A 27635-nucleotide genomic window follows, 5' to 3' on the forward strand; every position below is an offset into this window, starting at 1 on the left:
ATTATATGTGCCTTGTGTTGTGTGTGACTCTTGGTACTGTGTTTTATGACCTTGACCTGGAGGAATGCTGTTTGGTATGGCTGTATTCATGTGTATGGTTGAATGACAATCAAACGTGAACTTAGAAATATGATTGACCTTTGCCAACAGATCAAAATAAATCAGTGATGGATGTTATTCTCTGAGTTCTCTGGAACTCAGAAGGGTTTCAGCCTGAAACATCAACTCGTTATTCCTGTCCGTGGATGCTGTCTGACCTGCTGAGTTCCTCCAGCACTTTGTGTGCTTCTCTGGAACTCTTTCCCAATTGTCATTCCAGGATGTGCTGGAGTGTTGGCCACTGAATCTTCTCTCAGTAAATCACTCCTGGATTTAACAGGCATCTTGTCACCTGTCTTGAGTCACTGGTGTTACTGTCAGCCGTATCTCCTCCCTTTTCAGCACCTGAATTCATGTTTACACTTCGGTGTTAAAAGTTCAAAGTACGTATACGACACCATCTGCAACCCTTGGAGCATTTTCAATAAATCCATAACAGACTCTGTGAAAGACCACACCTACTTGGGCAATCAACCAGTATGCAGAAGGCACAAACTGTGCAAATACAAAAGAAAGAAATAATAATAAATAAGCAATAAATATCAAGAACATGAGATGGAGTCTTTGAAAGTGAGTGCATAGATTGGGGAATATTTTAATGATGGGGCAAATGAAGTTATCCCTTTTGGTTCAAGAGCCTGATAATTGAGGTAACAACTGTTCCTGAATCTGGCGGTGTGGCTCCTGGTGTTCCTGTGTTGATCTGTAGATTGAATGGTAATACTGTTCCTGAACCTGGTGCAGTGAGTCCTGATGCCTTGGTTACTCAGTTCCAGTGGCCATGAGTGTGTTAATCATTAGGTTTTGCAGCTGACTATATGACTTGATGCCAACGTAGAGTCCTCCAGTACACTGTACAAAACGTACCCACAATACAAGTCAACAAGCCGGCTTCACAAATTCTGAATCTAAATAAATTTTACAATTGATACAGGTGTGGGATAGGTATGATGGCAGGCATACACAGGATGGGCTGAGGTGCCTGTTTCTATGCTGTACAACTGACTAAAACCACTTCCTTTAGTTGTCCTGCAGCTTTTTCCTCAAAGCAACATTTGATTTTGTTCTGGTTATAATCAGTCAGAGTAATTATAACAGAGAAGTCAAATGCCAAAGTAAAAGCAAAGCAGAGGGCATACAAGGAAGAAAAATTAGTGGGAAGACAGAGGATTGGGAAGTTTTTAAAAGCTTACAAAAGGAAACTAAGAAGGTCATTAAGAGGGAAAAGATGAACTATGAAAGGAAGCTAGCAAATAATATCAAAGAGGATACTAAAAGCTTTTTCAAGTATATAAAGAGTAAAAGACAGGTGAGAGTAGCTATAGGACCGATAGAAGATGATGCTGGAGGAATTGTAATGGGAGATAAGGAGATGGTGGAGGAACTGAACGAGTATTTTGCATCAGTCTTCACTGAGGAAGACATCAGCAATGTACCGGACATTCAAGGGTGTCAGGGAAGAGAAATATGCGCTACTGCTAGGATTAAAATCAATGGATATTTATCAAATAGTCTTACCCTAAAAAGGGGCACGAGACAGGGTTGTGCATGGTCACCGCTACTCTTCGCGTTATATCTGGAACCATTAGCTCAATACATCAGACAAAATGAAAATATCAGGGGAATTACTATTAAAGGGACAGAGCATAAATTGGCTTGTTATGCCGATGACATTTTGATCTATCTTGGACAACCAACATACTCTTTACCTAAATTGATGCAATCCTTTGAACAATATGGTCAATTATCAGGATATAAGATCAACATAGATAAAACCCAATTACTTTCATATAACTATAGCCCACCAAGAGAAATTGAAAGTAGATATCCCTGGGCATGGCACACAGAGTCTTTCAAATATTTGGGCATCATTATGCCAAAAGATTTGGCAAAATTATCAGAATGTAATTATCAGCCTTTATATAAAAAAATTAAGGAAGATATAGCAAGATGTAACCTGATTCCTTTTTTCAGTCTCAGTTCAAGGATTGAGTCTATTCAAATGAATATACTGCCCAGGCTGTTATATCTCTTTCAGACCCTACCAATAGAGATTAATCAAAATCAATTCAATGAATGGAACAAGATGTTATCAAGGTATATTTGGCAGGGTAAAAGGCCTAGAGTTCGTCTCAAAACTTTGCAATTAGCAAAGGATAAGGGGGGTTGGGGCCTACCTTCTCTCAGAGATTATTATTTTGCAGCACAGTTGAGAGCTGTGATATGTTGGTGCAACCCATCATATGACACTCAATGGAAAAACATTGAGGAATGGGTACTTCCCATCCCCATATAAGCAATTTTAGCTGATAACAACCTGCAAAGGTACATAAATACTATTGATAACCCATGGGTGAAATTGACTCTTAAAATATGGAAAACTATTATAAAAGAATATAATCTAGAGGGAGATATTGCAATTCTTAAATGGTGTGCATATGATTCGGATTTTACACCAAGTAAATTGGATGCTAGATTTAAGGACCGGACAGCTAAAGGAATAACAGTTCTTTGCGACATAATGAAAGAAGGAACACTGTTCAGTTTTGAAATGCTTGAAGAGAAACACTTATTAGAAAAAACAAGATTTTTATTGGTATTTACAGATGCGACAATATGTTAATAAGACATTTAAAGATGTAACCAAGGCAAGTACATGCTTGATAGAGCTATTTAGAAAAGCACATAATTCAGATAACGGTAGTAGAATCATTCAAGCACGTATAAGGGGTTGTCAAATCTTAAAACACATTCAACTTCATACATTAAAACAAAATGGGAGAAGGAAGGAGGGGTAATTATATCTGAGGAAGAATGAACAATATGGAGGTATCAATGGAAGTGTACCAGTTCACAGAAATGGAGGGAATTTGGATGGACAAACTTGATAAGATATTTTATTACACCCTCTCAGAAATCCCATTATGATATTAACCTCAAGGAAATCTGCAGATGCTGGAAACCCAAACACACACAAAACGCTGGTGGAACGCAGCAGGCCAGGCAGACGAAGGGTCCTGGAGGAGGGTCTCGGCCCGAAACGTCGACAGTGCTTCTCCTTATAGATGCTGCCTGGCCTGCTGTGTTCCACCAGCATTTTGTGTGTGTTGTTAATGATAGTAACCTCCCTGTTTGCTGGAGAAATTGTGGAAATCAAAATGCGAATCATTATCATATTTTTTGGGACTGCCCTGTTATCAAAAACTATTGGAGGGGGATACACAATGCCCTACAAGACATCTTTAAATGTGAAATACCCTTAGAGAGTAAGACCATATATTTTGGATTTCTACCTCAAGAATGGTTGAAAATAGATAAATATTTAATGAATATACTGTTGGTGGCTGGTAAAAAGACTCTTACTAGGAAATGGTTATCACGGGAGAGCCCAACTTTAAATACATGGATGGAAATTACAATGGACATTTCCGAAATGGAGAAGATAACAGCATCTGTTAATCTTAAGCTGGAACAATTTGATTCATACTGGGAAAAATGGTTTAACTACATAATGCCTCGTAGGCCTGATTTTATTCTCACAAATCAATGAATATGTTGTAAAAAAAAAGATCACTCCCTATTTGTACATAGTTTTTTCCTTTTGCTTGTTTTTTCTTTCCACTCTTTTCTATAAGTGTATACCTCAGATAAATACTTTGTGGAGATTTGTGATATATATGATTATATGATATATATGTACAATATCTGAAATACATCTTATGGAAATGTTTGTTTGATGATGAACTTCAATAAAAAAATAAATTACAAAAAAAGAAAGTGTAAATGCAAATAGGGTTTTTCCACTGAGATTAGGCAAGACTAGAATTCAAGGTCATGGGTTAAGGGTAAAAGATGAAATGTTTAAGGGGAACAGTGATGAAACTTCTTCACTCAGAGGGTTGTGAGAGTGTGGAGTGAGCTGCCAGTGGAAATGGTGGATGCAGAGTCGGTCAAATTGGATGGGAAGGGTATAGAGGGCTATGGTCCCAGTACAGGTCAATGAGATTAGGCAGGCTAACAGTTCAGTACAGGTTAGATGGGTTGTAGTGTTCTAGGACTCTGAAGATGTGCCAATTGTTATTATTAATCCATACCAACTCAACTCCACCTAAAGGTATTCCCCCCATCCTATCCATTCCTCCCAGACTTCTCTGCAATTCCAGCCTAATTTATAATCCCTTTTCCCTTTCTGACACCATGTCTTTGACCTCAGGCATGGAAGGCTCAAGCTTCCAGATTATTTGTTACACATATATTGAAATCGTGAAATGCCTCATTTGTGTTAACAACACACCCAAGTGTGCGCTGTGGGCAGCTCACAAGTGTTGTCACTCATTCTGGTGCCAATGTAGCATGCCCAATAGAACAAAGAACAGTACAGGCCCCGATGTTGTGTCAACCTTTCACTAAAATCCTATATAATTTTCTATGATCCATGTGCTTAACAAACAGTTTCTTAAATTTCCATTATGGATATGCCACCACCTTGGCAATGCATTCCACGCACTGACACCCAGCCTAAAGCCAAACGGTGTACAAAGCAGTTGGCAGAGCACAATACAAACACCCAACACAACCATGTTCCTGAACTCTGGCAGGGTCACAGTGATGGATGAATACTCACTCAGCTCAGTGACGTTTTCCACACGAGTAACCAGTAATGCCTGCTCCAAGCTCTGTCGCTCAGGATGGCTGTACAGCGCGGTCCCCTCTGGGGTTGGCTCCAGTGTCTCAGACAGGGTGAGGACCCCTGCAGGAAAATGAGAGGAATACTGTGACACGGGCATCATTTTGCAGTCCCTGCCCATAGACAAAACTTCACCCCTCTGCCACTAGAGGGGTTTCATACTCTACATGGAAGAAAATACCGAGTTCTGCTCGTGGGTGGATAAACTCCCAACTAGACATCCTACCAGACACAAGATTACCAAGTAACATGACCACTGGAGTCAGAGAGAGAGATCACATCCCTGATGGGCTGGAAAGGCTGTTGTGGTGGGGTTAGACTGATGTTCTGTCATGGTGGGCAAAGTTAGGGTCAGTGATCCACCCACTGATCAAACCACAAGATGAGGGGATTAGTGTAGTGCAGCATTTAATTATTAGTTTAATTGAGTACAGTACTACATGATGGGCTGAAGGGCCTGTTCCTGTGCTGCACTGTCCTATGACCTTGCTCTGGGACTTCCTATTTGCCATTTCTCTTTGGTTTCACAGCAGAAGTCAAACGTAGACAGTGGTGCTACAGCAAGGACTGGTGCTATCACACAGTTCCAGGTTTGATTCTGACTCACGGTGCTGACGACTGTGGGTTTTCCCAGGTGGACTGCATTCCTCCCTCATCCCAAAGGTGTGCAAGTTGGCTGGTATTAATTATTCCCCTCCAATATAGGGCTAGTGGGAAATCTGTGATGGATTAAGGTGCATCTGTAACAGGAGTGCTTGAAGACTTTGGGTCTATACTTGCTGGAGTTCAGAAAAATAAGGGGGATCTCATTGAACCCAATGAATACAGAAATCTTTAAGTAGGGTGGACGCGGAGTGGATTTGATCTAGGACCAAAGGGCACAGCCTCACAATAGAGGATACCTCTTTAGAAAGGAGATGGAGTAATTTCTTTACCCAGGGTGGCAAATCTGTGGAATTCTGTGTCTCGGATGGCAGTGGAGGGCAAGTCATTGGGTAGATTTAATGTGGAAGTTAATACATTCTGGATTAGTAAGGGTTTCAAAGGTTATGGGAAGAAAGCAGGAGAGTGGGGTTGTTGGAATGGTAGAGCAAACACAATGCAGACTGCTGTGACTTGCTGCCTGCACGTGACTAAGCTGGAATTCGGAAACAGCAGCAATTCACCAGTAACTCACTAACAGGCCATAGAGAGAACAGGCTCAGGTTTAGAACTTTCAGAAAGTTTAATGTGACACTCCAATTAAAACAACTGGAGATGTGGAAACCTGGTGGACATGACTGCTGACAACACTCAGGTCAAGCATCTCTGTCAGAAGGGCTTTAACCTAAAGCACTTAAAGTTTCTTTTCTGCAGAGGATGCATGACCTTCAGTGACTGTGGTTGCTATTTTAATCAGTGGCTCCCACATGGACCTCAGAACCCACCAAACCAGAGTAGAAAACATACTATATTTGGACAGACCACTCAAAATGTCCTAGGTGACCACCAGGTTATTGTACATCAGAAGCAGTCTATTCCTTTTGTTCTCCAAGTGCCATGATGAAAGTTCAATTGTCAATGTCAGCCTTGGATCGATGGACAGGTCAAGGGTGTGGGTTCAAGCCCCACTCTGGAGACCAGAGCACAAACATCTTAGGCACACTGCACAGCAACACCAGGGGCTCCTCCCTTAACTGAAAGGTTAAACTTTGCTCAGCAGCAGGCAGGGAAGCCTCTATCACCATTGAAACAGATCACCTGCTCATTAATATATTGCAGCCTCTGGAAGCACTGAGCAAATGGTCTCACATTACTATACCGATTAGCTATCAAAAAGCTTTGAAACTGTGTTAAAGATACGATAGAAATAAACTTGTTATTTAATCATTCTGGGGTTATGAATAATTCTGCACTGTAGTCGTCAGTATCACATTTCACTCAGGCAACATACACAAAGTGCTGGAGGATTTCCTACAACATGTGTGTGTTGCTCAAGATTTCCAGCATCTGCAGTCCAGCCTTCACATTTCACTCAGACTACACAACATACTAACTCAGTGTTTGGAGAAGAGGCAACTCAGAGTCAGCGAATTCACTGCAGGAGATACAATGGCTGCTTTCATTTCAACTCCCGATTAATATTAAAATTTAAGCGATTCTGCAGAAGCTGGTAATCGAGAGCAACAGACAAAATGCTGGAGGAACTCAGCAGGTCAGGCAGCATCTCTGGAGAGGAATAAACACTTGATGGTTCGGGCCAAGACCTGCATCAGGACTGGAAAGGAAGGAGGAAGAAGCCAGAATTGGAGTTTGGTGGTGGGGGCGGGGGGGGGGGGGGGGGGGGGGTGTGGGAGTGAACGAGGTATAAGTAGAAGTTGGCATGTGATCAGACAACACACACAAAATGTTGGTGGAACGCAGCAGGCCAGGCAGCATCAACAGGAAGAAGTACAGTTGATGTTTTGGGCTGAGACCCTTCATCAGGACTAACTGAAAGATGAGATAGTAAGAAATATGAAAGTGGGAGGAGGAGGGAGAAATCCAAAATGATAGGAGAAGACTGGAGGGGTGGGGGTGAAGCTAAGAGCTGGAAAGTTGATTGGCAAAAGGGATACACAGCTGGAGAAGGGAAAGGATCATGGGAAGGGAGGCCTAGGGAGAAAGAAAGGGGGAGGGGTGAACCAGAGGGAGATGGAGAACAGGCAAGGAGTGATTGTGAGAGGGGCAGAGAGAGAAAAGAGAAAAAAAAGGAAAAAATAATAAATAAATAAGGGATGGGGTAAGAAGGGGAGGAGGGGCATTAATGGAAGTTAGAGAAATCAATGTTCATGCCGTCAGGTTGGAGGCTACCCAGACAGAATATAAGGTGCTGTTCCTCCAACCTGAGTGTGGCTTCATCTTGACAGTAGAGGAGGCCATGGAGGAGAATCAAGTTTAATATCACTAGCATTTGTCCTGAAATTTGTTGTTCTTGTGGCAACAGTACATTGCAATACAATAACAGAGAAAAGGACGTGAACTACAATAAGTATATATTAAATAGTTAAACTAAGCAATGCAGTTTTTAAAAAGAATGAGGTACTGTTCATGGGTTCAATATCTATTCAGAAATTGGATTGCAGAAGGGGAGAATCTGTTCCTGAGTCACTGACTGTGTGTCTTCATGCTCCTGTACCTCCTTCTGATGGTAGTAATGAGAGGATGACATGCCCTGGTGATGGGGTCCTCTAAGGGGATGCCGGCTTTTTGAGGCATTGCTCCTTGAAGATGTCCTGGATTCTGGGGAGGCTAGTCTCCATGATGAAGTTGACCAAGTCTACAACTCTGCAGCTTCGATCCTGCACAGTAGTCCACAACCACCACCTCCATCCCCACTCCCCCCGTACTAGACAGTGATGCAGTGAGTGTTGTCAGATCTGGGAAGAATTAGTGATGGAGGCTTTTAATATTTTTATTGGACCAGTTTCCCAATGTGGAGATTAGTAAGCTCCACATTTGTCATACTAAAATTGCTCCACACTCCTGGTTTCTATGGTCTGAGTCAAGTACGGTGCCACATCAAAAATACACCCAGATTTAAGGTGGAAAGCTGAGAGATGGTCGAGTCTGGATTTTCAAGCTCCTCCGGTAGTGTTTGTGTGAGGTTGCTCCTAATGGGTGTGCCCACAACTGAGTTTAGCTTGGCTTCTATCCAGTTCAAATAGAACATTCTCAGGCTGCAGCCTGGAGCAGAAGAGCTGGCAGAGCCACTGGTGGCTCAGTATGGGGTCAAAGATACTCTTGTGTGGAGGGGACAGATCCTATAGATGCTTGAAGTCTGGAGTAACTTACACAAAATGCTGGAGGAACTGAACAGATCAGGCAGCATCTATGGAGGAAAGTAACAACAGAACATACTGTAGAACACTACAGTACAATACAGGTCCTTCAGCCCACAATGCTGTGCCGAACTTTTAACCTACTCTAAGATCAATCCAAACTTTCCCTCTCACATAGCCCTTAATTTTTCTATTATCCATGTACATATCACAGAGTTTCTTAAATACCCCCAATGTATCTATTTTTACTATACCTGGCAGCACGTTCCACAGACCCACAACTCCAAAAAAAACCTACTTCTGATATTCCCCACTATATTTTCCTCCAACCACCCCTTGGATCATGTCCCCATTTCTACCTTGGAAGAAATGGGAGTTGTCCACTCTGTGAAAGGAAAATCATGCCTGACAAATCTTATAGAATTTTTTTGAAGATGTAACTAGTAGAGTGGATAGGGGAGAGCCAGTGGATGTGGTATATTTAGATTTTCAAAAGGTTTTTGACAAGGTCCCACACAGGAGATTAGTGTGCAAACTTAAAGCACAAGGTATTGGGGGTATGGTATTGATGTGGATAGAGAATTGGTTGGCAGACAGGAAGCAAAGAGTGGGAGTAAACGGGACCTTTTCAGAATGGCAGGCAGTAACTAGTGGGGTACCACAAGGCTCAGTGCTGGGACCCCAGTTGTTTACAATATATATTAATGATTTAGACGAGGGAATTAAATGCAGCATATCCAAGTTTGCAGATGACATGAAGCTGCGCGGCGATGTTAGCTGTTAGGAGGATGCTAAGAGGATGCAGGGTGACTTGGATCGGTTAGGTGAGTGGGCAAATTCATTGCAGATGCAATTTAATGTGGATAAATGTGAGGTTATCCACTTTGGTTGCAAGAACAGGAAAACAGATTATTATCTGAACGGTGGCCAATTAGGAAAAGGGGAGATGCAACGAGACCTGGGTGTCATTGTACACCAGTCATTGAAAGTGGACTTGCAGGTACAGCAGGCGGTGAAAAAGGCAAATGGTATGTTGGCATTCATAGCAAAAAGATTTGAGTACAGGAGCAGGGAGGTTCTACTGCAGTTGTACAAGGCCTTGGTGAGACCACACCTAGAATATTGTGTGCAGTTTTGGTCCCCTAATCTGAGGAAAGACATTCTTGCCATAGAGGGAGTACAGAGAAGGTTCACCAGATTGATTCCTGGGATGGCAGGACTTTCATATGAAGAAAGACTGGATCGACTAGGCTTATACTCACTGGAATTTAGAAGACTGAGGGGGGATCTTATTGAAACGTATAAAATTCTAAAGGGATTAGACAGGCTAGATGCAGGAAGATTGTTTCCAATGTTGGGGAAGTCCAGAACGAGGGGTCACAGTTTAAGGATAAAGGGGAAGCCTTTTAGGACCGAGATGAGGAAAAACTTCTTCACACAGAGAGTAGTGAATCTGTGGAATTCTCTGCCACAGGAAACAGTTGAGGCCGGTTCATTGGCTATATTTAAGAGGAAGTTAGATACGGCCTGTGGCTAAAGGGATCAGGGGGTATGGAGAGAAAGCAGGTACAGGGTTCTGAGTTGGATGATCAGCCATGATCATACTGAATGGCGGTGCAGGCTCGAAGGGCCAAATGGCCTACTCCTGCACCTATTTTCTATGTTTCTATGTCTCTTATCAGTCTTGTACACCTCTGTAAAGTCACCTCTCATCCTCCTTCACTCAAGAGAAAAGCCTTAGCTCTCTTAATCCATCCTGTCCAGACAGCATCCTGGTAAATCACCTCTGCACTCTAACACTTCCACATCCTTCCTAAAACAACCCTGTGATAAAGGGTCTCAGCCTGAAATTTCCCTCCATGGATCTGCAAAGCTCCTCCAGCATTTTGTGTTACTCTCGAGCATAGATCTCATTCTTAGCCTGAGGACTACTGCTCTCGACAGCAGCAGAGCTTTGGGCGAGACCAGTCAGAAGAGCCTTAGTTACAGCAGAGAGCAAGCCACAAGTGAGGTTCAGCAGCAAATGGGTCAGGGCATTTCAATGCCACAAATGGGCTGGGACAGGTTCAGCCAATGAAGGGGATGGAAATAAGACCATAAGACATTGGAGCAGAATTAGGCCATTTGAGTCTGCTCCACCATTCCATCATGGCTGATCCTTTTTTCCCTCCTCAGCCCCACTCCCCAGCCTTCTCCCCATAGCCTTTAATACTGCATCCAACCAAGAACCTATCAATCTCTGCCTTAAATACACACAATGACCTGGCCTCCACAGATGCCTGTGGTAACAAATTCCACAAATTCACCCCCCTCTGGCTGAAGAAATTTCTCAGCATCTGTTTTAAATGGACACCCCTTCATCCTGATACTGTGCCCCCAAGTCATAGACTACCCCATCATGGGAAACATCCTTTCCACATCTACTCTGTCTAGACCTTTAAACATTCAAAAGGTTTCAATAAGACCACTCCCTCATCTTTCTAAATTTTAACGAGTACAGGCCCAGTACAATCAAACTTTCCTCATATAGCTCTTTTGTTCCTGGAATCATCCTTGTGAAACCCCTCTGAACCTCCTCCAATGACAGAACATCCTTTCTGAGATGAGGAGCCCAAAACTCTTCACAATACTCAAGGTGAGGCCTCACCAGTGCCTTATAAAGCCTCAGCATCACATCCCTGTTCTTGTATTCTAGACCTCTTGAAATGAGTGTTAACATTGCATTACCTTCCTCACCACTGACTCAATCTGCAAGTTAACCTTCAGGGTGTTCTGCACTAGGACTCCCAAGTCTCTTTGCATCTCAGATTTTTGAATTTTCTCCCCATTAAGAAAATAGTCTGCACATTTATTTCTTCTACCAAAATGCATGACCATGCATTTTCCAACATGATATTTTATTTGCCTCTTTCTTGGCCATTTTCCTAATCTGTCTAAGTCCTTCTGTATTCTGCCTGTTTCCTCAACAAAGCCATCTATTTCATCATCTAAATCATTGCTATACAGCATAAAAAGAAGCAGTTCCAACACCAACCCCTGCAGAACACCACTAGTCACTGGCATCCAACCAGACAAGGATCCTTTTATTCCCACTCACTACTTCCTACCAATCAGCTAATGCTCTAACCATGTTAGTAACCTTCCTGTAATACCATGGGCTCTTAACTTGGTAAGCAGCCTCATGTGTGGCATCTTGTCAAAGGCCTTCTTAAAAATTCAAATATACAATATCCATTGCATTCCCTTTAACTTTCCTACATATAAACTCTTCCAAGAATTCTAACAAGTTCATCAAGCAAGGTTTTCTCTTAAGGAAACCATGCTGACTTTGTCCTATCTTGTCTTGTGTCATCTAGTACTCCATCACCTCATCCTTAACACTAACTGGTCTATAATTTCCTTTCTGCTGCCTCCCTCCTTTCTTAAACCATGCCACAATCCAATGATTCTTGAAAGATCATTACTAATACATCCACAATCTCTATCAACACACACAAAATGCTGGTGGAACACAGCAGGTCAGGCAGCATCTATAAGGAGAAGCACTGTCGACGTTTCAGGCCTGCTGTGTTCCACCAGCATTTTGCGTGTGTTGCTTGAATTTCCAGCATCTGCAGATTTCCTCGTGTTTGCTTTTGCACAATCTCTACTGCTACCTCTTCCAGAACCCTAAGTGCAGTTCATCTGGTCCAGGTGACTTATGTACCTTTAAAGTCTTTCAGCTTTTTGAGCACCTTCTCCTTCCTAACAGTATCTGCACTCACTTCTCTCCCTTCACACTCTTCAACATCTGGCACACTGCTAATGTCTTCCAATGTGAAGACTGATGCAAAATACTCATTTAGTTCATCTGCCATCTTCTTGTCCCTCGTTATTATTTCTCCGGCCTCATTTTCTAGCGATCCTACATCCACTCTCGTCTGTCTTTTATTTTTTACATATTTGAAAAAAGTTTTTCTATCCACTTTGATATTATTTCAGAATTAGGTTTATTATCACTGACATGTGACGTGAAATTTGTTAACATAGCAGCAACAGTTCGATACAATACATAATCTAGCAGAGAGAAAAAAATAATAAATAAAATAAAAATAATAATAAATAAACAAGTAAATCAATTATGTATATTGAATAGATTTTTTAAAATGTGCAAAAACAGAAATACTGTATATTAAAAAGTGAGGTAGTGTCCAAAGCTTCAAAGTCCATTTAGGAATCGGATGGCAGAGGGGAAGAAGCTGTTCCTGAATTGCCGAGCGTGCGCCTTCAGGCTTCTATATCTCCTACCTCATGGTAACAGTGAGAAAAGGGCATGCCCTGGGTACTGAAGGTCCTTAATAATCGATGCTGCCTTTCTGAGACACAGCTCCCTAAAAATGTCTTGGATAGTTTGTAGGCTAGTGCCCAAGATGGAGCTGACTAGATTTACAATGTTATTAAGCTTCTTTCAAACCTGTGCAGTATCCCCTCCATATCAGACAGTGATGCAGCCTGTTAGAATGCTCTCCACGGTACAACTATAGAAGTTTGAGTGTATTTCTTAGTAAATCTCTTCAAACTCCTAATAAAGAATAGCTGCTGTCTTGCCTTCTTTATAATTACATCAATATGTTGGGACCAGGTTAGATCCTCAGAGATCTTGACACCCAGGAACTTGAAGCTGCTCGCTCTCCCAATTCTGATCCCTCTATGAGGATTGGTATATGTTCCTTTGCCTTACCCTTCCTGAAGTCCACAATCAGCTCCTTCATCTTACTGACACTGAGTGCTAGCTTGCTTTCACATTTCATCTTTTCCCTTCTAATGATTCTTTTAGTTGCCTCTGTAGGGTTTTAAAAGCTTCCCAACCTTCTGTCTTCCTGCCAATTTTTGCTTTGTTGCATGCCCTCACTTGCTTTTACATTAGCTTTGACTTTCCCTGTCAGTCATTATTTCCCCAATCAACCTGCATGTTGAAATCTTCCACAACTATCATGACATTTCCCTTTTGGCACCTTTTCTATTTCCCATTGTAATCTGCAGTCCACATCCCAGCTACTGTTGAGAGCTCTGTATATAACTGCCATCAACGTCCTTTTACCCTTGCAGTTTCTTAACTCAACCACAAAGATTAAACATCTTCCGATCCTATGTTACATCTTTGTAATGATTTGATGCCATTCTTCACCAGCAGAACCAGGCCACCCTTTCTGCCTACCTTCCTATTCCTCTGATAGAGTGTGCAACCTTGGACATTCAGCTCCCAACTATAAACCATCCTTCAGCCATGATTCAGTGATGGCCACAACATCATACCTGACGATCTGTAATAGTGCAACAAGATCATCCACCTAATTTCTTATACTCTGTGCATTGAGATATAACATTTTGAGTACTGTATTTGCTATCCTTTATGATTCTTCATCTTTAACACACTGATACTTGCCCCGCTGGCTACAATTTTGTCCTATCATCTGCCTGCCCTTCCTGACAGTCTGACTGCATGCTATCTCTCTGTCCTGTTCTGAGTCCCTTCACTCCAGTTCCCATCCACCTGCCAAATGAGTTCTAATAGGGTACTGCAACACCACAAAGGGCCAGGGCAGGGTCAGCCAATGTGGGAGCTGGAAATATGGGTCATTGAACAGCACAAATGTCCCTGTGGAACAACAATCTGCACTGGGTCCAACCTCAACTGGACCATGAATCCATCAATATTTCTGATGGGTGTTTAGTGTTTTCAATTGCTAATCCACCCATGAGAACATTCATTGATAGTTAAACAGTAAATTAAAGACTCCCAGGAACAGGTTCTACAGTTATATTAATAGTAATGTGATCCAGGCAGATGAGGCTCATTAGCTGTGGTTGGCAGCTCACCTGGGAGAAGGAAAACTTTTATCTCAAACCTCCCCTGCCTTGTCCACACCATGCATGGGGAAGGCTTTGAGAGTAAACCCCAAGGAATAACTTGGACCTGAAGACCCTAAGACAATCCTACACTGAGTTCAACACTGACTGGCAATTCCTGCAATGCCACTGGTGCCAAACTGTTCCTTTGGATTCATCAGCTATGTGGAGAGGGGAGCCTGTTGTGTGGGCAACAGATTGCTCTGCACATCATAGTGCCTTGGCTTGCATATCGACTGAACGCTAACAGCTAGAATGCAATACCCTGGTCAGCCCTGACCGATAGAGGGCCTCAGTACTGCAATCACTTGAGTCAAATATGATGTTCTAAGAGATTGTCTAGAATAGATTCCCTTATTGGAGAACCACCACGCATGACTTCAATTAACCTAGGAAGCTTGATGCACCACACTGCCCTTGATGGATCGGGGTCAGGGTCCAGTAGCCTAGAATGCAAGACAACTGTGGACCCTTCACTGCTGTCACTTTCCTTCAGTCACTGCTGTTGTGATGTGTCATCATCTTCCGCCAGCTCACCTGTTGAGGTCTTGGTTTGGATTGCTTTTCATGTGAAATCTTCCCCCTTGACCTTACCACCATGGGGTTAAAATTCACACAGCCTTATTCTTGGGATCTCAGAAGCCTCTCCCCCATGGCAAGGTGATGCTCTTCACAGAAGTAACATATTAGGTAGAGACAGAATAAGTTATCTCACAGATCAACATGGTTTTCTGTGTGCTTACAGGAGATGGATGAATATTTCTGATTTTACTCTGAGAAAATGGATGCTAATGAAATGAGCAGTATCTTGGACCACATACAAATTACCAGGTGGTAATTGGCTACCCTAAAGCACATTAAGGTGTTCAAATCCCTGTCCAAGTGCATTCTCAGATCTTGTGGGGAAGCTAGGGAAAGAAGTGCGAGGTTGTTGGCTGTTGCAGAGATATTTGCTTCATCTTTAGCTGTGAATGAAGTTCTGGAAGACTGCTGGGTGGCTAGTGTTATACTGTATGAAGGTCAAAGCAAGCTGGCGAGTCCAACATCAGTGGTGGGCAAGTTACTGGAGGGATTTGGAGGAACAGGATCTACTCAGGATATTCCAAGATGGCGGCGTGACGGCAGCTTGCAGCGGCCACTCCAGAGCTGATTATCTGTTATTTGTGAAGCGGGGTGCCGTGCGCAATCGTAATCGGATGAAAAATGGACGTGGGAGCACGGAGGAACATCTGAAAATCTCAGGAAGACCTTCTTTGTTGCTGCTGCTGCTGTGAGGTCCAGGACTCTGCTGGGAAGAACAGGCCCCCAGTCCTCGGGGTCGCATTGCTAATGGCCGTTGGCGGGGCCGTCTTAATACGCTTGGCGGAGGATGGTGCTCGGAGAAGCTGTGCTGGAGGGGATGGTCGGAGGCTCGGAGGTTCGACGGACTCTGTGACGGTCCGCTGCAATCAGGTCACTTTCACTGTGTACCATGTCTGCGAGACTGGGTTTGACGGAGCTTTTGCTGTGTGCTGCGTCTGCGAGGCTGGGTCGGGCAGCGCCGTGGAGGTCCATAGCGGGGGTATTCCCTTCTGCCGGCGGCGTGAGAGGATGAGTCTGTTGGGACTTCTGGAAACTGTGTGGTGGTTTCTTTCGAACTAATAGTCTTTTGGCATCTTTGGACTATTTTTATTGTGCCCATGGTCTGTTTTTTTTAACAATTATGCCATTGTTTGCACTGTTGTAGCTATGTGTTGTAACTATGTGGTTTTGTGCAGGTCTTGTAGCTTTAGTTTTTGGTCTTGTTTGTCTGGTGGGATTGGAGCTCCTTTCCGGGGAACGCGCTAGATGGTATCGCAATATTAATACGCAGCAGCCTCTCCAGACTCTGGATTGGGGATTGCCAAACGTTATGTAGATTTTCTGGTGTAGTCTGTTTTGTCATGTGTTTTTGTGATAACATTCTGGAGGAACATTGTCTCATTTTTTAACTGCATTGCATTTGTGGTTTCTAAATGACAATAAACTGAATCTGAATCTGAATCTCAAGCAAGGTTTAATTAGGGAGTAAACACGAGGAAATCTGCAGATGCTGGAAATTCAAACAACAACACACACAAAATGCTTGTGGAACACAGCAGGCCAGGCAGCATCTATAGGAGAAGCACTGTCGACGTTTCGGGCCAAGACCCTTCGTCAGGACATAGAAACGTCAACAGTGCTTCTCCTATAGATGCTGCCTGGCCTGCTGTGCTCCACCAGCATTTTGTGTGTGTTTTAATTAGGGAGTGTTAGCACAGCTTAGTGCTTGGGAAATAATATCTGAAACCTATTCATAGTAACCAAGAAGACAGACAAGGGCAGGGCAGTGGAAATTGTCTACATAGATTTTAGCAAGGTATCTGACAAGGCGCTGCAGAGCAAACTAATCCGAAAGATTGGATCACACAGATCCAGAGAGAGATATGGCTAATTGGATCTACTGAGCTCCTCCAGCATTTGTGTGCATTGCTCTGGATTTCCAGCATCTGCAGAATCTCTTGTGTTTATTATAATTGGCTCAGCGGTAGGAAGCAGAGGGTGATGGTTAAGGGACGTTTCTCAGACTGGAGGCTCTTGTCTATTGGTGTCACAGGAGCCAGTGTTAGGACCTTTGTTGTTTATCATTGATATAACCGGTTTCAATGTGAATGTACAAGGCACGATCATCAAGTTTGCAGATACCAAAATAGATGGCATTGTAGACAGTGAAAATGATCAAAATTAGAGGGGATCTTGATGTTGGGCCAGTGGGTCAAGGATTTGCAAATGGGTTTCAGTTCAGTGGTGCTAATGTTGAATTTAGGGAAGTCAAACCAGGGTAGGACGTACAGTGAGTGTGTAGAACAGAGGGACCTAGTGTACAGATATACAGTGAAAGAGGTGCCCAGGTAGACAGGACAGAGAAGCCAACATTTGGCACACTGGCCTTCATCACATAGAGTTTAGGAGTTGGAATGTTATGTAGCAGTTATTCAAGATACCACTGAGGCAACACTTGGAGTTTCACATTCAATATTAGTGAAGAAAGTCATTCTGTGCAGATTTATGAGGATGCTGCCAGACTGAAGCTCCTGAGTAAATGTAAGGGTTGGTCAGGAGAGGCCTTTATTTTGTAAAATATAGGAGCCTGAGGGTTGACAAAGTTGTACAAAATCATGAGGGTTATAGATAGAGTGAACAGTTCTTCTCTCCAGGGAAGGAGGACAAATAACTAAGGGGAGAGATGAAAGGTTGAAAACTCCAGGGGCAACTTCACACAGATGGTGCACATATGTAATAAGCTGCCAGAGGAAGCAGTAAAGGCAGGAACAATATCATTTGAGAGATCTGGACAAGTACGTGGGTAGGATAGAGCAAATGGGACTAGTCTGATAAACATGGACAAATTGGGCTAAAGGGCCCGTTTCTGTACTGTTAAACTACGACCATCACTGAACCCTGAAAGGCTAAGAATTTACAGAAAAGGAAATCAAATTTTGGGAGTCCAATCAGGAAACCTCCAAGGGGATAAAATGGCCTAGCAGCCAGGGTTAATGAAAACAAGCCTGGTGCTCCTGTACAGGAGAATGCAGGACAGGATTCCCCCACAGGCCACGGGCCCCACGGGCTAAGGACGGGCCAAGGTGAATAACGATCAAAGTGTGAAGATTCTGCATGGGGAACAATGTGAGTCTGGACAATGCAATGACCCATCTACATCAGTTTGGTGATACTCTACTACATTGGACTGAGGTTACACAGCATCTTTGGCATTCACATCTCGGAGAATCTTCCCAGGACAGCTAATGACAGAACGTTAATATTTAATGCACATTAGAACTATAACCCTTTGACTCTTCGGCGCTCATTTCCCACACACATCAACTCCAAACTCCTTCCATTGCACAAGGGCAGCAACTAAACAGGACAAAGAACCATCTTTCAGCCTCAATGACACACTATACAACAATCTGCAGTGTCCAACATGGAGAATATATAACAGTACAGCACAGGAACAGACCATTGGGCCCACAATGTTGTGCTGAGCCACCTAAAAAGCAAATCAAAAACACCCAAACACTAATCCCTCCTACCTACACCATGTCCATATCCCTCTACCCTCCTTACATCCATGTGCTTATTGGAACATCTCTTTAAAAACCTCTAATGTATTTGCCTCTACCACCATACCAGGCAGTGCATTCCAGGCATCCATCATTGAGTAAAAACTTACCCCTCACATCTCCCTTGAACCTACCTCCTCACCTTCAATGCATGCCCTCTGGTATTTGACTTTTCAACCCTGGGAAACAGATACTCACTGTCCACACTAGCTATGCCTCTCATAATCTCATAAACTTCTATCAGATCTCCATTCAGCCTCCAACACTCCAGAGAAAACAACCCATTTATCCAGCCTCCCATGATAGCATGTGCCTTCTAAACCAGGCCACACCCTGGTGAACCTCTCCGCACCCTATAGTTGGGTGACCAAAGCTGTATGTAATACTCCAGGTTATCTGGGTTAAACTCCATTTGCTATTATCTCAGCTCATATCTGCAACTGCTCTATATCATGCTGTATTTTTTGCCAGTCATCTACACTATCCACACCTCCTCCAAATTTACGAACTACCCAGCTACATTTTCATCCATTCAAACAGGAGAGGTCCCAGCACAGATCCCTGCGGAACTCCACTATTTACAGACCTCCAGCTCAAATAAATCCCTTCAACCACTACCCTCTGTCTTCTATGCCAGTTTTGAATCCAAACAGTCAATTTGTCACAGATCCCATGCCTCTTAATCTTCTGGATTAGCCTCACATGAGGGACTTTGTCAAATGCCTTACTAAATTCCATGTAGACAACATCCGCTGCCCTAGTCTCATCACTCTCTCTCGTTACCTTGGCAAAAAAACTCAAGTTGGTAAGGCATGACCTGCCACTCACAAAGCCATGCTGGCTCTCCCTAGTTAGGCCAAGGGTTTCCAAATACTCATATATCCTATCCCTAAGAATTTTCTCCAGCAATTTCCCTACAACTGATGCGAGAATCAATAGGCTATAGTTCCCAGGATTTTCCCTTGTTCCCTTCTTAAGTAGAGATACAGCATTAGCCCCTCACCAGTCCTCTGTGACCCTGCTAGAGAGGACACAAAGAAACTGGTCAAGGGCCCAGGAATATTGTCTCTTGCCTCCTTCAATAATCAAAGGTAAATCCCATCAGGCTCTGGGAATTTATCCACCTTAATACTCCTTAAGAGGACCAACACTTCCTCCTCCTCGACCTCTAAATGCCCTAATGTATTTATACACTCTGTTCTGATATCCTGGTCCTCCATATCCTTTTCCTTAGTGAATACTGAAGCTAAGTACTCATTAAGTACCTCACTCATCCAAGCAAATGTTCTCCCCTTCATCCTTGAGTGGTCCCACACTCCCTAGTTATCATTTTATTCTTGATAGAAGCTTTGGGATTCACCGTAATCTTACTTGCCAAGGACTTTTCATGGCCCCTTCTGGCTTTAATTCCCTTCTTTAGTTCTTTTCTGGCTTCTTTAAACTCATGTGCAATGTCCTGACAAAGGGTCTCTGCCCAAAACGTTGACAGCGCTTCTCCCTATAGATGCTGCCTGGCCTGCTGTGTTCCACCAGCATTTTGTGTGTGTTGTTGTTTGCAATGTTTGATCCTGACTTCCGAAGCTTTACATACTTTTCTCCTTGCTTCTTGACTAAATTCATCACTTCTCTGGACTTCCAAGGTTCCCTATCTTTCCATCCCCATCCTTCCCTCTCCTACACTTGGTGCAACTGATATTTAAACACACTGCACAAATCAGATGTGGATTTGCCAGAGAAAAGGTGTTCCCAATTAACACATTTTAGTTCTTGCCTAATCCCCTCATAATTTGCCCTACCCCAATTTAAAACCATACCTGTCCTTATCTACAGCTAACCTGAAAGTTGAGGAGTTGTGGTCACTGTTCACTCACTGAAAGGTCAGTCACCAAGCCAGGCTTACTACCCAGCACCACAACCCCTTCATCTTGTTGGGCCATCCTAGAAACCTTTGTGGATATACAAGTTTTGCCCCATCTAAACTCCTTACAATAAGAAGCTCCCAGTTTATATCAGGGAAGTTGAAATCCCCACGTCAGCCCTATTCACTACCTACACTAGCCCGTGGCACAGGGAGTAATCTGGAGATTACTACCTTGGCAGTTCTTCCCTTCAGCTGCTTTTCTAACTCTATTTCCTCACTGCGTAGACTTCCTTTTTGTCTATGTCATTGATGTCAATATGCATGACTTCTGGCTGCATGACTTCCCCCTTGAGAATATCCTGCAGCCATTCCAATAAATCATTGACCCTGGCACCCGGAGGCAACACACCATCCTGGTTTCTCTTTTGCGGCCAATGAATCTCCTTTCTGTCCTTCTAGCGATCAAGTTCCATAAGACCATAAGACATAGGAACTGAATTAGGCCATCTGACCCATTAAGTCTGCTCCACCATTCAATCATGGCTGACACTTTATTTCCTCCACCTCAAACCTAGTTCCTGGCCTACCCGCCATAACCTTTGATGCCATGTCCAGTCAAAAACCTATCAATCTCTGCCTTAAATTTATCCAACAACCTGGCCTCCACAGTTGTACGTGGCAACAAATTCCACAAATTCACCACCCTTTGGCTAAAGAAATTTCTCTGCATCTGTTTTGAAAGGGTGCCTCTCTATCCTGAGGCTGTACCCTCTTGACCTAGACTCTCCCGCCATGGGAAACACCCTGTCCATTTCTACTCTGTCTAGACCTATCAACATACGAAAGGTTTCAACGAGATGCGCCCCCCCCCCTCCCCATCATTCTGAATTCTAGTGAGTACAGACCTGGAGCCATGAAACGTTCCTCATATGATAACCCTTTCATTCCTGGAATTATCCTTGTGAACCTCCTCTGGATGCCAGCACATCTTTTCTAAGATGAGAGGCCCAAAACTGCTCACAATACTTAGGCTGAGGCCTCACCAGTGCCTTATAAAGCCTCAGCATCACATCCTTGCTCTTGTATTCTAGACCTCTTGAAACGAATGTCAATGTGGCAGTTGCCTTCCTCAAAACTGACTCAACTTGCAAGTTAACCTTCACGGTGTACTGCAGAAGGACTCCCAATACCCTCTGCATCTCAGATTCCTGGATTTTCCCCATTTAGAAAATAGTCCGCACATTTATTTCTACTACCAAAGTGCATGACCATCCATTTCCCAACATTGTATTTAATTTGCCACTTTCTTGCCCATTCTCCTAATCTGTCTAAGTCCCTCTACACTCTACCTGTTTCCTGAACACTACCTGCCCCTCCACCAATCTTCATATCATCTGCAAACTTGGCAACAAAGCCATCTATTCCATCATTTATATATAGCATAAAAAGAGATCCCTTCACCAACCCCTGCACAATACCACTACTCATTGGCAGCCAGCCAGAAAAGGATCCTTTTATTCCCACTCGTTGTCTCCTAACCATTGGCCAATGCTCTAACCATGTTAGTAACTTTCCTGTTATACCATGGGCTCTTAACTTGGTAAGCAGCTTCATGTGTGGCACCTTGCGAGTCCCCTACAACTACAGCACAGACTGACTTTACCCTTCACTGTTGATGCTCAGAGCCAGCCACAGGGCCACCAGCTGGCAACTGCTGCTGTGATTTGAAGGGTCATTCCCCACACCCCCCCTCACCCTGGCAGTATCCAAAGGGGTATACATGTTGCTGAGGGGAATGGCCACGGGGGACTTCTTAAGCCCATTACTTCAACCGGTAGTCACACATCTACTGTCCGAAGCCTGTTCTGTGGATGTGACCACCTCTTCAAAAGTCTCATCTATAAAATTTTCAGGCTTCAAGCACATTCATCGCTTCTTTAAAGTGAAATGGAGTATTGTGTTCAGTTCTGGTCAGCTCATTATAGGCAGGATGTGGAAGTTTCAGAGAGGGTGCAGAGGAGATTTACCAGGATGCTGGCATGTCTTATGAAGATAAATTGAGAGAGCTAAGGCTTTGTTCTTTGGCACAGAGATAAGAGACAATGTCGCAGAAGTATACAATAAATAGAGTGGACAGTCAAAGACATTTTCCCCAGAGCAGTAATGTCTAATACAAAAGGACATTGGGGGGAAAGTATAGGGGAGAGTGGGAGGTAGGTTTTTTTAAAAAAAAGTGCGGTAGTTGCCTGGAACACACTGTCAGGTGACGATAGAGGCAGATACATGAGAGACATTTTCAAAACTCTTGGATTGCCACATGACGATAGAAAGATGAAGCATTATGGGTTCTGTAGAAGGAAGGGTAGATTGATTATGGAGTATCTTTAGATAGGATAGCACAGGACTGTGCGCAGAAGGGTCTGTACTGTTCTAGGAATCGTTCAGCCTGAGAATTAATGTTGGTCATCACCCTCTTTCCCACCATGGATTTACATACATTGGGATCCCACTGTTCCACCATATCTGTTAATATCCTCAGTTCATTGTGCTCCCTTGACTTGCTGCTCCTCACTTTTGGAATAAGTGCCTTTTGTGTGTTCTGTGTTGTTCTGTTGAGCACAGTGGGCATGCTGTGTAAGCACAGGAATGTGTGGAGATGCCTGCAGGCTGCCCTGGCTAATACAATCAACACATGTATGTACACGGGAGAAATATTCTGAAAATCTGAATGATTCTGTAGGGAATGTTCAAATGAAGATGCCAAAATGTACTAAACGAGGATCAGTTGGTTCCAACATGAAATCCTAACTTCAGGCAGCAATCCTGATGAAGATGTCAGCCCAAACCATTGACGCTTTATTCCTCTCTATAGATGCTGCCTGGTCTGCTGAGTTCCTTCAGCATTTTGTGTGTTGCTCTGGATTTCAAACATCTGCAGAATCTCTTGTGTTTATATCATCCGCAACTTGCTGCTCTGCATCCTGGGCACTTTGAAAGGTGACCAGGGGTTCAGAATCAGGCATATGTTGTGAAATTTGTTGTTTTGCAATAGCAGTACAATGCAATATAAAAAAATTACAAATAAAAACATACAACACATAACACATAAAATATTGTTATAGTCAGGGGAGGTAATGGGGACAAGCTCCCACTACCTATTAAACGCTCCCAATGGCATGTGCCTCAAATAGCCTCTGACAAACAAGTCTAGCTCCTGGTCTTCACGTGTGTCTTAGCTATTAAGCTCATTTCTGCTGACAGGAGAAGAGGCAAAGACAGGTGACTGGCACCTCAAAACCAGTCGCTTTGGGCAGAAGGGGCTTGTCAGCCGTGGTTGGCAGCTCATCTAGAAGGAAAACTGATCTCAAACCTCTGCTGCCTTGCAGTTGTACCCACTCATGGAGAAGGCTTCAGGAGTAAACCCCGAGGAAAAATCCAGAGCTGGAGTCCCAAAGGCTGTCCTACATTGAGTTCATCACTGACTAGCAACTCCTGTGATCCTGCTGGTACCAAACTGTATCAGTCTCCGCCGTTCCTTTGGGTTCATCAGATGTGTAGAGGGGGAGCTTGATACATGGGCAACAGCTCGTTTTCCATTTCATACTGCCTAGGCTTGCTAATCTAGACAGCTAGGACATAATATCCAGAGTCAACTCTGACTGACAGCGGCCGCACATAGTGCAAGAAGAGGGTGCAAACAAAAAAGCATTTAAGGGAAGAAGCTGTCCGTGAGACGAGTGCATCATGATACACATTTGCCATGATCATACTGCAGAGCCTATTCCTACCCTGAATTTATAAACACACTCTCAAACAATCTAGAGACACTGAAAGCATACAGCAGTACAGGCCCTTCAGCCCCCAATGCTGTGCCAAATATGTACTTACTTTAGAATTACCTAGGGATACCCATAGCCCTCTATTTTTCTAAGCTCATGTATCCAACCAGGATTCTCTTAAAAGATCCTATCACATCCGCCTCCACCACCGTCGCCAGCAGCCCATTCCATGCACTCATCACTCTCTGTGTAAAAAACTTACCCTTGGCATCTCCTCTGTATCTACTTCCAAGCACCTTAAAACTGTGCCCTCTTGTGCTAGTCATTTCAGCCCTGGGAAAAAGCCTCTGACTATCCACATGATCAATGCCTCTCAGCTTATACACCTCTGTCAGGTCACCTCTCATCCTCAGCCTCTCCAAGGAGAAAAAGGCCAAGCTCACACAACCTATTCTCATAAGGCATGCTCCCCAATCCAGGCAACATCCTGTAAATCTCCTCTGCACCCTTTCTATAGTTTCCACATCCTTCCTGTAGTGAGGTGACCAGAACTGAGCACAGTACTCCAAGTGGGGTCTGATCAGGGTCCTGTATAGTTGTAACATTACCTCTCAGCTCTTGAGCTCAACCCCATGGTTATTGAAGGCAAATGCTCTGTATGCCTTCTTAACCACAGTTGACCTTCGTAGCAGCTTTGGGTGTCCTATGGACTCGGACCCCAAGATCCTTCTGATACTCCACACTGCCAAGAGTCTTACCATTAATACTATATTCTGCCTCATATTTGACCTACCAAAATAAACCACCTCACACTTCTCTAAGTTGAACTCTATCTGCCACTTCTCAGCCCAGTTTTGCATCCTATCAATGTCCTGCTGTAACCTCTGACAGCCCTCCACACTATCCACAACACCCCTGACCTTTGTGTCATCCGCAAATTTACTAACCCATCCCTCCACTTCCTCATCCAGGTCATTTATAAAAATCATGAAGAGAAGGGGTCCTTGAACAGATCCCTGAGGCACACCACAGGTCACTGACCTCCATGCAGAATATGATCCATCACAACCACTCTTTGCCTTCTGTTTGCAAGCCAATTTTGGATCCACAAAGCAAGGTCCCCTGGATCCCATGCCTCCTTACTTTCTCAATAAGCCTTGCATGGGGTACCTTATCAAATGCCTTGCTGAAATCCATATACACTACATCTACTGCTCTACCTTCATCAACGTGTTTAGTCACTTCCTCAAAAAATTCAAGCTGGCTCATAAGGCACCTAATAAACTCCACCGCATCTAAACCCCTTGCTCTAGGGAGATGCCGATCAATACTTGGGGAATTAAACTCTCCCACCACGACAACCCTGTTATTATTACACCTTTCCAGAATCTGTCTGCCTATCTGCTCCTTGATGTTTCTGTTACTATTGGGTAGTCTATAAAAAAAACAGCCAGTAGAGTTATTGACCCCATCCTGTTCCTAACCTCCACCCACAGAGACTCCGTAGACAATCCCTCCATGCCTTCCTCCGTTTCTGCAGCCATGACACTATCTCTGATCAGCAGTGCCATGCCCCCCACCTCTTTTGCCTCCCTCCCTGTCCTTTCTGAAACATCTGAAGTCTGACACTCAAAGTAACCATTCCTGCCCCTGAGCTATTCAAGTCTCTGTAATGGCCACTATATCATTGCTCCAAGTACTGATCCATGCTCTAAGCTCATCCACTTTGTTCATGATGCTTCTTGCATTAAAAAAACACATCTCAAACCAACGGTCTGAGCACGTCCCTTCTCCATCACCTGCCTATCCTCCCTCTTGCACTGTCTCCAATCTTTCTCTATTTGTGAGCCAACAGCCCCTTCCTCCATCTCTTCAGTTCAGTTCCCACTCTCAGCAATTCTAGTTTAAACTCTCCCCAGTAGCCTAAGCAAACCTCCCTGCCAGGATATTGGTCCCCCTGGGATTCAAGTGTAACCCGTCCTTTTTGTACAGGTCACACCTGCCCCAGCTGCCCCAAAAGAGGCCCCAATAATCCAAAATCTGAATCCCTGCTCCCTGCTCCAATCCCTCAGCCACGCATTTATCCTCCACCTCACTCTGTTCCTATGCTCACTGTTGCGTGGAACAGGCAGTAATCCTGAGATTACTACCTTGGGTTGTCCTTCTTCCCAACTTCCTTCCTAACTCCCTGTAGTCTGTTTTCAGGACCCCTTCCCTTTTCCTACCTGTCATTGGTACCAATATGTACCACAACCTCTGGCTGTTCACCTTCCCACTTCAGGATATCGTGGACGCGATCAGAAACATCCTGGACCCTGGCACCTGGGAGGCAAACAACTATCCATGTTTCTTTCCTGCATCCACAGAATCGCCTGCATGCCCACCTAACACCGCTGCCTTCTTCCTTTCTGAGCCACGGGGCCAGACTCTGTGCCAGAGGCGCAGCCACTGTTGCTTCCCCCAGGTAGGTCGTTCCCCCACAGCAGGACTCCAACAGGGGTACTTATTGTTAAGGAGGACTGCCACAGGGGTAATCTCTAGTATCTAACCCTTGCCCTTCCCTCTCCTGACTATACCCACTTATCTGTCTCCCAAGGCCCCGGTGTGACTACTTGCTTATAGCTCCTCTCTATCACCTCCTCCCTCTCCCTGACCAGACAAAGGTGTGGTAAACTATGTATACCTGTCTGGACACGCCCCTCTGCTGACTGCTCCTGTGGCTCCTCCCACAGACCCCTGTATAAAGGCGATTGGAGGCATTGCTCCTCCCTCAGTCTCCAGGATGTCGTGGTCTCGTTTGCTGCTAATAAAAGCCTATCGTTCACCTCCTGTCTCCGAGAGTTATTGATGGTGCATCAAAAGGTCATCGAGCTGCAGTTCCAGTTCCCTAACTCGGTCCCTAAGGAGCTGCAGCTCAACACACCTGGCACAGATGTGGCCATCCAGAGGCTGGGAGTCTCTAGGACTTTCCATGTCTGACACCCAGTACAGAACACCGGCCTCACAAACATACTTCCTGTTTCTATTCTTCACATGTAACCTACCTCGCCACAACCAGTTATTGCCAAAGCCCTCCTATACTATCACCCGCTCTATAAAGCTGTCTGCTTTCATACTCTCCTGCTGGTCTAACTCGCTGACGTCCACATGCACAGTCGTTCCTTGATCAAACCGCCAAAGAAAATATGATTGCTTTTTGTACTCTTTCCGCCGGTCTAACTCGCTGATGTCCTCTGTTAAATAATTCTCTCCTGAGTAGTGGGGGTGGGGGGGAGACTTTGCCTTCATGGTGCAGTTTAAACAAGCAGATTCCTCAGTCAGTGATTGCTTGGCAGTTCAGTCACACCAGCACATCACCATGTGGTTCTCATTTCCTGTGTTTTTCTCTGAAGCAGA

General features: G+C 44.0%; 1 protein-coding gene across 1 annotated transcript in view; it reads right to left on the reverse strand.

The window, feature by feature from the left end:
• Positions 1-27635, reverse strand: part of LOC140735016 (ankyrin repeat and BTB/POZ domain-containing protein 3-like) — a 145469-nt gene that overhangs the window by 83601 nt on the left and 34233 nt on the right. The window contains exon 2 of the mRNA XM_073059849.1: positions 4724-4849. Within this exon, the coding sequence (XP_072915950.1) occupies positions 4724-4849 (126 nt within the window). The remainder of the gene's footprint in view (positions 1-4723; positions 4850-27635) is intronic.

The sequence above is a fragment of the Hemitrygon akajei genome, chromosome 10, assembly GCF_048418815.1.
Source record: "Hemitrygon akajei chromosome 10, sHemAka1.3, whole genome shotgun sequence".
Lineage (NCBI taxonomy): Eukaryota > Metazoa > Chordata > Chondrichthyes > Myliobatiformes > Dasyatidae > Hemitrygon > Hemitrygon akajei.